At 50.9% G+C, this 11,372-nt stretch overlaps 1 protein-coding gene across 4 annotated transcripts in view; it reads right to left on the reverse strand.

The window, feature by feature from the left end:
- Nucleotides 1–1,008: 1,008 nt before the first annotated feature.
- The window catches only part of aqp4 (aquaporin 4), a 10,517-nt gene continuing 153 nt past the window's right edge, over nt 1,009–11,372 (reverse strand). Inside the window, exons 1-5 of one of the 4 annotated variants that reach the window (XM_038808578.1) lie at nt 11,345–11,372; nt 6,082–6,355; nt 3,018–3,182; nt 2,843–2,923; nt 1,009–1,656 (exon numbers count right to left, since the gene is read on the reverse strand). The exon at nt 11,345–11,372 is cut by the window's right edge and continues 153 nt beyond it. In XM_038808578.1, coding sequence (XP_038664506.1) covers nt 1,435–1,656; nt 2,843–2,923; nt 3,018–3,182; nt 6,082–6,355; nt 11,345–11,372 — 770 coding nt within the window. In that variant the 3' untranslated portion in view covers nt 1,009–1,434. The other 3 variants (XM_038808575.1, XM_038808576.1, XM_038808577.1) reach the window with 3 other exon arrangements.

The following is an 11,372-nucleotide window of genomic DNA, read 5'->3' on the forward strand; positions in this document are numbered from 1 at the left end:
AATGAAGTCACTGTGAAAAGCCCCTAGTCGCCACATTCTGGCGCCTGTTTGGGGAGGCCGGTGCGGGAATTGAACCATGCTGCTGGCTCCCTTGGTCTGCTTTAAAAGCCAGCGATTTGGTCCAGTGTGCTAAGGCTGGACAGCTGATTCAGGATACAGAGCGAGGCCAACAGAGTGGGTTCAATCCCCATACCAGCTGAGGTTATTCATGAAGGCCCCGCCTTCTCCACCTTGCCCCTCGCCTGAGGTGTGGTGACCCTCAGGTTAAATCACCACCAGTCAGCTCAACCCCTCCACAGAGAAAGCAGCCTGTGGTCATCTGGGACTATGACGACTTTATTTTACCTTCCAGATGGCAGAGGACATGCAGAGATATGAAGGAATGAATCGTGGAGAGATCTGAGTACAACAATCAGAATCCTGAACTTGAAGCTTACTTTAAATACCGCAACATTGGTCCTCGTCTCACATTATGGCGTACCATCAAAGAAAGAAAACCTTCCTCATTGCAAATAACTCAACTTGGAAAAAACACTTTTCACAATGTGAAGAGTTGAATATTGTGACACAAATTCTTGCAAGGTAACATTCTCAGGAGCATTCAGACACTCAGTGGATCACCTTGGGTTTTAGGTCGGGAAAGACTTCCAGCTGTGAATCCGAAACCATTTATTGCCACCGGACTAACTTTGTATTTTCCCACAGCTTATGTTGCTACGCCTGACCGCCGTCAGGTGGATGTTCCCTGCTGCAAGCCGCCTGGGGGTACCCTCAGCAACGCCCTTTGGCAAGAAACCCTCTGAGGACTTTAATAATCGCAGCACATACGGCCTTCGGCTAAATAAGCTACTCTGTGTGGTGGTATGATTTGCATAGCTGTCTGCCATTGGTGCAGAACACCGGCTTACCATTGGCCCTGGTCGGTCATGTGCCTCTCGACCGATTGGTTGAGACCAGTCATGTGACAGCTCTCCGATTGGTCGAGAGGCTGAGTTAACCACGCCTCCAGATCGAGGTATAAATAGCCAGAACGCCCGGCGGTCGTCCATTTACTGTAGCCGACCGCAGGGCTAACTTCTAGCTTATTAAAGCCTAACTTTTGTACAGCAACTCGTCTCGCGTTCGATTGATGGTCCATCACTCTGCAAACGTCGAAGTGAACCGCGGGGAAGAAAATCAATTTAACAACAGACCCAAACAGTGCTTCGTCATTTTGGGCAGCCCCAACTGTACCAGCCTGAAACATCTCTAAAACTAATGTTACTGCCCTTACAATGGAATCATTGCTGTGCTGGTTGCCTAAGTGGGGGGGGGGGGGGGGGGGGGGGGTAACATAGTGCCAAGCATTTACAGCAAATCTGTTTCCTTTATCGGAATGACACGAACACCTGCCATTTTGCAATGCCCGCCCCTGTGTTCAGCACCTTTTGCTAGTCATACAGAGGACAGAAGTTCTTTGGTGGCGTCTTTTTCCTTCTTTTCTTCACTTTCATCAATGTCAATAACTTCAGAGCTCCCAGGTTTGACGACCAAGTCTTTATACTCGATGGCCTGGCTCCTGTTAAGCTGGTGCCTCAGCTCCTTGTCCGGGCAGAACAGATATTTATAGAGCACAGCGGCGATGACCCCGCCCATCATTGGGCCCACCCAGTAAACCTGACATGGAATTGGGGGGGGGGGGAGAAAAAAGAGAGACAAGATAATATAGACCAAAATTATTTCAGGACCAGGCTAAGAATGAGAGATGATCTAATTGGGATGTGTACAATACTCGAGGGGCGCGAGAGATGCTGAGGCAATGTTTCCTCTGGCTGGGATGGCAGGGCGGCACAGTGGTTAGCTCTGCTGCGCTAGGGACCCGGGTTCAATTCAGCGCCTTGGGCGACTGTCTGTGTGGGGTTTCCACGTTCTCCGCGCGTCCCCGTGGGTTTCCTCCGGGCGCTCCGGTTTCCTCCCACAGTCACTACGATGTGCAGGTTAGGTGGAGTTTACCTGGGGGGGGGGGGGGGGGGTGGAGTGGGCCCCGGGCAGGGTGCTTTTTCGGAGGGCCAGTGCCGACTCGATGGGCCGACTGGCCTCTTTGTGCGCTGTCGTAATTCCACGGTTCGAAGGGAATCATGAACATGGGGTCAGCCATTCAGGGCTGAGACGAGAAGGAATTTCCTCACTTGGTGGGTTGTTAATCTTTGGGATTCTCCACCCCAGGGATGCTCAAGACAGAGGTCGCTAGTTTTTTGGGGTTGAAGGGAATTGGGAGATGTGGGAACAGTTCAGGAAGATGGAGCCGAGCTACAAGATCAGCTGTGACCTTGCTGAATGATGGAGCCACTGGTTGAAGGATCAAACGGCCTACTCCAACTTCTATTACTTGTGCCCCAGTGTTGTGGGCCACGCTGTCTACTGTGGGCCATTGCATGCTGCTAGCAAGTAACAGGGGGTGTCAGAGTGTTCGATGCCCGCAATTTCTTCCCCCACTGGCGTTAGGTTGGCGAAGGAACCTGAGGGGACCGGTTGGTGTGTGGGGGGGGGGGGGGGGGGGGGGGGGGGATTTTATTGTTGAGATTTAGAAGGTGCTGCCTGAACGGGCGGCGGAAGCAGATTCAAGAGTAACTTTCAAAAGGGAATTTTTCAGGACTATGGGAATGAATAGAATTATGTGGATAGCCCTTTCAGGCCCAGGAACCTGCTTTGGTGTCTGTCTGATTGCAATGGTGAAGGTGGCAATTCAGCCCATCGAGCCTGTCAGATGGCCAATATGACCACGTAGTCCATCATTTACCATCACTTCAAACCGAGTCATCTTTTATTGCTACGGACGATAAAACGACTAATCGTTAGTTACCCAGTGATTCTCCCAGCTCCCTGTAATAACCGCAGGTCCAAACGATCGAGCAGGATTCATACTCGCTCCCGTGTAGTTAATCTGAAGCAGAGGAGGAAAGATCAGCAGGCACTCAAAACTGCGGGGAGCTTCGAATCAATCGCAATCTATTTCAAGGTGGGTTTAATAGACTTACAGCAAACAAGTGGCCAATGACTACGGAAAGACCAATTGCCAAAGCTGCTGAGCCCTTCAGGTCATCACGCTTAGGGTCACATGTGGCAAAGATGGTGAATACCAGCTGGAATGTTATAATAAGCTCAACCAACAGTCCATGTCCCACTGAGAGGTTCTCGTTTATCTGCAATATTGAGAAGAATTCGTTATAGCTCGCAGCTTTCCATGAGTAACCAAGGGTGTTTTTTTGTGTTCCATTGTCAGACAGTGGCATTGCGGCATTGTCACTGGGACTGGTAATTCAGAGGCCCAGGCTAACGCTCGGTGATATATTGGTTCAAATCCCACCACATCAGATGGTAAAATTAAAATGCAGCTAATGTGGGCAGCTAGTTTGGGCAGCACGGTAGCACAGTGGTTAGCACTGTTGATTCCCGGCTTGGGTCACTGTCTGTACAGAGTCTGCACATCCTCCCCGTGTGTGCACGGGTTTCCTCCGGGTGCTCCGGTTTCCTCCCACAAGTCCCGAAAGACGTGGAGCGGGATTCTCCCGCAATCGGAGGGGCGGGACGTACCGGCGCCAAAGATCGGCGTGAACCACTCTGGCGTCGGGCCGACCAGAAGGTGCGGAATCCTCTGCACTTCCGGGGGCTAGGCCGGCGCTGGAGTGGTTGGCGTCACGCCAACTGGTGCCGAAGGGCCTCCGCCGGCCGGCGCGAATTGGCGCATGCGCAGGAGTGCTAGCGCGTTCTGGCGCATATGCAGAACCACTGCCGTGTTTCCTGCGCATGCACAGGGGGTTTCTTCTCCTCGCCGGCCATCGCGGAGCCTTACGCAGGCCGGCCCGGAGGGAAAGAGTGTCCCCACGGCACAGGCCTGCCCGCAGATCGATGGGCCCTGATTGCGGGCCAGGCCACCGTGGAACCCCCCCCCCCCCCCGCCCGGGCCAGATCCCCCCCCCCCCCCCAGAGGACTCCGCAGACTGCCCTCAGAGCCAGGTCCCGCCGGTACGGACCCGGTCTAATCCACGCCGGCGGGACTCGCCGCAAACGGGCGGCCGCTCAGCCCATTGGGGCTCGGAGTATCGCCAGGGGGGCCACTACCAACGGCCCCCGACCGGTGCGGCGCGATCCCCGCCCCCGGCCAAAAACCAGCGCCGGAGAATTCGGCTGCCGGCGTCGGTGCGGCGGGGCGGGATTCACGCCGTCCCGCCCCGTTGTTAGGTAATTTGGACTTTCTGAATTCTCCCTCTGTGCACCCGAACAGGCACCGGAATGTGGCGGCTAGGGGCTTTTCACAGTAACTTCATTGCAGTGTTAATGTAAGCCTACTTTTAGAACAGTACAGCACAGAACAGGCCCTTCGGCCCTCAATGTTGTGCCGAGCCATGATCACCCTACTCAAACCCACGTATCCACCCTATACCCGTAACCCAACAACCCCCCCTTAACCTTACTTTTAGGACACTACGGGCAATTTAACATGGCCAATCCACCTAACCCGCACATCTTTGGACTGTGGGAGGAAACCGGAGTACCCGGAGGAAACCCACGCACACACGGGGAGGACGTGCAGACTCCGCACAGACAGTGACCCAGCCGGGAACCGAACCGGGGACCCTGGAGCTGTGAAGCATTTATGCTAACCACCATGCTACCGTGCTGCCCTCAATTGTGACAATAAAGATTATTATTAAATCCCAAATCCAAAGTTAGTCTCAGTAATGGTGACCTCAAAACTATCATTGTTTTGAAAACCCATCTGGGTCCTTTAGGGAAGGCAATCTGCCCTCCTTCCCTCGTCTGGCCTAGATGTGTCTTCAAACCCACAGCAATATGGTACACTTTTTTTTTCTTTTTTGAAATTTAGAGTAGCCAATTCTTTTTTCTTCCTGATTAAGGTGCAATTTTAGAACATAGAACATAGAACATTACAGCGCAGCACAGGCCCTTAAGCCCTCGATGTTGCGCTAACCTGTAAAACCACTCTAAAGCCCATCTACACTATTCTCTTATCGTCCATATGCCTATCCAATGACCATTTGAATGCGTGGCCAATTCACCTGCTCCGCACATCTATTTGGGTTGTGGGGAGTGAGACCCACGCAGACGCGGGGAGAATGTGCCAACTCCACACGGACAGTGACTCGGGGCCAGAATTGAACCCGGGTCACTGGCAGATTGAGGCAGCATTGCTAACAACTGCACCACCGTGCTGCCCTGCAATGTGGTTAACTCTTAACAGCCCCTCTGAAATGGCCAAGCAAACTACTTGGTACAAAAGCAATCAGGGATGAGCAATAAATACTGACCGTGCCAGTAATAGCCAGAAAAGAATGGGAAAAGAGTATATCTCTCTGTCAGGCATAGTCTGCAATGGCCAGAGACCATTCCACATCCAGCATTACTGAGCATGGATCTCTCAAGCTCTTACTTGCTGGAAGGGTTGGCAGTTTGGTTGCCAACCTGTTCAGCCATGTCATGACCACCCTTTCCATGTCCCAAAGCGTCTTACAGCCAACGAGGTACTTTCGAAGTGTCATCGCGCTTGGCATGCACAGCAAGCCCCCATAAAGGAATGTGAAAATTGCTGAAGGAAGTGACATTTTGACGAGCCTTTTCCCAATTTCCCAATAGTGGGGAAAACACCATCTTTACACTGCATGAGAACAACAATGCTGATTGGTTGGCAAGTGGACTGATTGGTTGGGGCATTGCCATAAAGAATGCACCAGTTGATGGTGACTGACAGTTAACTGGCAAGCATCATTTTTGTATCTAAAATTGACTCCCTCATTTCGGCTCTGCAGCATCAGCCTACATGTGTTTGAACCTCTGTAGCGGGGCAAACGTGTGACCCACTGAGCCACGGCTGATCATATCGTCCTCAACACCTTTCGATAATTCATAGCTACCCAATCGGCTCATAGCTTTCCGAGACTGAATTACCATGGTGGCTCCCAGTCCACCCATAACATCTGGTGGCGTGATCAGATAGAGGATCCCTGCTCCCACGATGGCACCGAAACATTGCCCGACAATGTAGAAGAATCCCTTGGCCAGACTTAGCTTCTGGGTGCTCACCATGGCAACCGTTACCACGGGGTTGACGTGTCCCCCGCTGATGTGACCGAAGCACTGCACCATGGTAGCGATGCTGAGCCCGAAACAGAGCGATATGAGAACAATGTTCAGAGGTCCGCTTTTACCGTCACAGCCGATGGTGGAGCCGGTGCCGAGAAGGACAAAGATGAGTGTCGCCAGGAACTCCCCACACACTGCCCTCCAAAACTGCTGCGTCCAGATCCCTTTGAAAGCCGTCATGGCTGCTTCACATCTGCACAGCGGAGAGTGCTTACTGAAAGGGAGAGGAGAAAGGGAAAATTTAGGACCTTCCAAATTAGAGCTCCCAAAAAACAGTAGTCCCGGCATTAAACCATGGAATCCCTACAGTGCAGAAGGAGGCCATTCGGCCCATCAAGTCTGCACAGATTCTCTGACAGAGCACTCTACCTAGGCCCACTCCCCTGCCTGATCCTCATAACCACACCTAACTTGCACATCTTTGGACACTAAGGGGCAGTTTACCATGGCCAATCCACCTAACCTGCACATCTTTGGACTGTGGGAGGAAACCGGAGCACCCGGAGGAAACCCACACAGACGCAGGGAGAAAGTTCAGACTCCGCACAGGCAGTGACCCAAGACCTGAACCAAACGCGGGTCCCTGGCGCCGTGAGGCAGCAGTGCTAACCGCTGTGCCCCCGTGCCGCAATGGCAGTATTTTGAAGACGAGCATGGTGGTTCTCCCCAGTGTACTGGCCAACATTCCTCCCTCAATAAGCATCACCCATCACCCAAAAACATTTTCCCGTCATTGGTTAGCCTATTGCTGTCTGTGGGACCTTGCTGTGTGCAGATTTGCTGCCATGTTTCCAAACCACACTACGGGCGGAATCTTGTGAAGCTGACGAAGATCTCAGAGGGTTCTGTGACTGTGAGGGATGACAGAGAATGAAATAAAATTAAGTTATGGGATATGGGCACCGCTGGCTGGGCCAGCATTTATTGCCCGTGCTTGGTTGCCCGTGAGAAGGTGGTGGTGAGCAGCCTACGCGAACCGCTGCAATCCATGCGGTGTAGGTAAACCCACTGTGCTGTTAGAGTGGGTGTTCCAGGACTTTGACCCAGCGACAGTGAAGGAATGGCCAAAACAATTTTTTTTTAAATTCAGTGATGTAGAGGCTGTGGATCTGGAGTCACATGTGGGCCAGGTTAGGGTGGCAAGTTTCCTTCACTCAAGAACAATAGGGCAGCACAGTAGCATAGTGGTCCAGGGTCCCCGGTTCAATTCCCGGCTTGGGTCACTGTCTGTGCGAAGTCTGCACGTTCTCCCCGTGTGTGCGTGGGTTTCCTCCGGGTGCTCCAGTTTCCTCCCACAGCCCAAAGATGTGCAGGTTAGGTGGATTGGCCATGCTAAATTGCCCCTTAGTGTCCAAAATTGCCCTTAGTGTTGGGTGGGGTTGCTGCGTTATGGGGATAGGGTGGAGGTGTTGACCTTGGGTAGGGTGCTCTTTCCAAGAGCCGGTGCAGACTCGATGGGCTGAATGGCCTCCTTCTGCACTGTAAATTCTATGAATCAAATGGGTCTTTACAACAATGGTTTCATGGTCATGATTATTTTTATTGAATTCAAATCCCACCATCTACCATGGTGGGATTCGAACCCAAGTCCCCAATTTCCCCAGGCCTCTGGATGACTAAGGGAGTCATGTGACCTGTTCTGACATCTGTCTGACAACAGGCTTGGGTGATGTGGATGAAATGGAGGCCCAGGTTGTTTTCCCTGGATGAAAGTGTGAGGTGTTCAGGCTCGGAGACAATGGCAGCAGCATCTGTGCTTCCAGAAGTTAGACTGGTTGTCTTTCAAGTCCCAGGAATGTGTTGAGAATTTCCGGTTGTAAATGGTTATATTTTAAATTGTCTATTTGATTCCAGGATAGGATAGTGTTGGGGGTTGAAGGAATAGCAAGTCAGCATTTCTACATGGACACAAGGCCCATGTGATTCACATTGCCATGGAGATGGGTTTTGAGAAAGAAAGGTGCAGAGGAAGCAATTGTTAGATCAGACTTCACGCTTTCCTAAAACATCACTGAATATCGCAGTCTGCCTGGAACCAGGAGAGAGAAAAGAGCTCGAAACCAAAAGTCTCTTTGGTCCACAGCACAAGGATGCAAGTGGGATTTCGCGCTCAGAGTGCGCAGGCCAAATTTGTGTGGAGTTAAAGTGAGGCTGGAAGATTCACCCAGCTTATGTTGAAGAGGGAATCTCCAGGAAATTCCTCATTGCAAAATGAAAATGAAAAAATGAAAATCGTCTCTTGTCACAAGTAGGCTTCAAATGAAGTTACTGTGAAAATCCTCTAGTCGCCTGTTCAGGGAGGCTGTTCTGGGAATTGAACCGTGCTGCTGGCCTGCCTTGGTCTGCTTTTAAAGGCAGCGATTTAGTCCTGTGCTAAACAGCCCCTCATTGTGAAGGACAATTAAAGGTTACCAGGCTGGGAAAGGAAAGGAATGTAAGTAAACCTTTGGGAGCTAAGATTCACTTTGGACTAATTCTGGGAGAATTGAATGTCTACCTAAGGGCCAGTGTAAAGTATAATTGTGACGTGGGATTTTCGATTGTGTTAAAATTTAAAGGCGAACGTTCTGTGCTGCAGCTTAGAGTATACAGTTACAGTAAGTCTGAAAATGGGAAATCTTGTCATGCCATCCTTTTCAGATATTAGAAGTTCAAATTTCTTTTTAAAAATATGGGTTTCTCCGAGGATCGGAACAGTGGCCGGGACTTTCTGATTGTGTCACGGGCGGACGTTTTGCCATGGACAGCACGGGGAAAGTTGGAGAAGATTTTGGAGACAAAAAATCAATCGGCCGCTCTCCAAATTCCCCCCCAAGTGTCAGGATGGTCACCCATCCGGCAGGAACGGAAATTCCCACCGAATATTTTTACAACAGCGCCATTCAACCTGAAGAGGGAGCTTCACACACATCATTGTGAGCTCGACTTGGGTACACTGGACCTGCGAGGAGTGTGTCTTCCCATCTTAATGCAGATAATCGTTAATGTGAACGAGAATATCGAGGCCGCCGCTCAGTTGTCGAAGGGTCGCAAGAAGCACTTCCGAGATTGTTCTTCTTGTCGCAAAGGTGGAGGTGTTCAAAATTGTGAAGGGTTTCGATGGAGTAAATAAGGAGAGGCTTTTTCCATTGTCGGGAGCATCAGTAACCCGGGGACATGGATGTCAGATAATTAGCAAAAGAACCGGGGGGGGGGGGGGGGGGGGGAGGTGGGGGGAGTGGGGGAGTAGAGGGGGGGGGGGGGATTCTGTGACACCTGGAGGGGCGGTAATAGCACATTCAGTGGTAACCCTAAAAAGGGAAATGGATACGTTCTTACAAAGGAGAGAATCGCTTGTCGAGTGTCTCGTTAGGCAAATGGGGGTCAGGTTTTGCCAATGACGTGTTTGAGAGGCACCTCCGGAGGTTTTGCTCGACTGACGGTGCCAAAAACAATTAATTCTGAAGCCTGCTTTTCTGTGCGCCCCACCTCTCGCACACGTCAACACTCGGGAATTGGGCGATTATTTGAAAGGGAAACATTTGCAGGACAACAGGGAAGGAGCAAGGGGATTGATTGGACAGGTCTATCAGAAGGTTAGCACTGTGGCTTCACAGCTCCAGGGTCCTAGGTTCGATACCCGGCTTGGGTGACTGACTGTGCGGAGTCTGCATGTTCTCCCCGTGTCTGCGTGGGTTTCCTCCGGGTGCTCCGGTTTCCTCCCACAGTCCAAAAAGACGTGCTGTTAGGTGAGGCATTCTGAATTCTCCTCTGTGTACCCGAACAGGTGCCGGAGTGTGGCGACTAGGGGCTTTTCACAGTAACTTCATTGCAGTGTTAATGTAAGCCTACTTGTGACACGAGTAAAGATTATTATTATAAACACATTTGGATTGACGATTGCCTTGACATGTTTGGAGCTTTTAGCTGACAGGATAAGATTTGCGTTACTAAAATGGACTTTAATATTTCTTAACCAGCCTGTGCACCTTTTTACCCTATTAAATAGGTCAGCATCGATCAGTTGGGCTGAATGGCCTCTTTCTGCTTTGGACATTCCACTTAATTCTATCTGCTGAGTGGGCAGTTGTAGAATCTTCCAAAGCTCCGTACTGTGATGGCTTGGAAACACAACATTTTTTAAAATGAAAATGAAAATCGCTTATTGTCACGAGTAGGCTTCAATGAAGTTACTGTGAAAAGCCCCTAGTCGCCACATTCTGGCACCTGTTCGGGGAGGCAGGTCCGGGAATTGAACCGTTCTGCTGGCCTGCCTTGGTCTGCTTTCACGGCCAGCGATTTAGCCCAGTGTGCTAAACCAACCCCAAGAATCCCATGTTTTTAAATCTCTCCATGCCCTCGCCCCCTCCCCCACCTCCCCTCCCTATCTCTGTAACCTCCTCCAGCCCTGCAACCCTCCTATATCTCTGCAACTCTCCAGTGGGGGGTTGGCTTTGCACCCCTGATTTTAATCGCCCCATTGTTGCCGGCTGTTCCTTCAGCTGTCTGGGCCCGAAACCCTGGAATTCCCTCCCTGAATCTCTCTCTTCACCTCCCTCCCCCCCCCCCCCCCCCCCCCTCCTGTCAGACGCTCCTGAACACTTACCCCCTCCGATCCAACCTTTCGGTCACCCTTCCTGATACCCCCTCGTGCGGCTCAGCGTTGCATTTTGATGGCTTTCCAGAGAGACTCCTTGGGCCACTTCACGATGTTAATGGTGCTATATAAACGCAGGTTGTCATTGAAAGGAAGAACTGGAGAGCAATCGATTAAACCCAGAACTCCCCAAATACTCAGAAAGAAATGGGGTATTGCAATGAAATCTGCCCCAGCTCAACCCGGGATATTAACAACGCACGAGGCAAGCTACCCTCACTTCAAAATTTTCTTGTGATTAGTTTAGTACACAAAATGACCTTGGGGAACAAGCTATCATTGACATTTAAGCAGTCCGTGCTTTAATGCACAATCTGTTCACTAACTGTAAACATTCCTGCAAAGTGCTGGCTTACCGTTTACTAAAACTGACCATTCCTCATTCACTGGTGATGTTCCACCTATTCCAGTTCTGAAAGTTTACTCACAACACGGATTGCTGCCGTAACCCTCTAGATCTGTGATGGGTTATTACGCGTATCCCTCTCTTTTCACAAAGACTTAACTTGCGAGGCTTGATCTCGTCTTAAAAACTCGACCCGTCAGAGGTTTGTGAAAGTTAAATACCTTACTGTGGCTGAGTGCGAAGTTGTGA

Source organism: Scyliorhinus canicula, chromosome 10, assembly GCF_902713615.1.
Source record: "Scyliorhinus canicula chromosome 10, sScyCan1.1, whole genome shotgun sequence".
In the NCBI taxonomy this organism is placed as follows: Eukaryota; Metazoa; Chordata; class Chondrichthyes; order Carcharhiniformes; family Scyliorhinidae; genus Scyliorhinus; species Scyliorhinus canicula.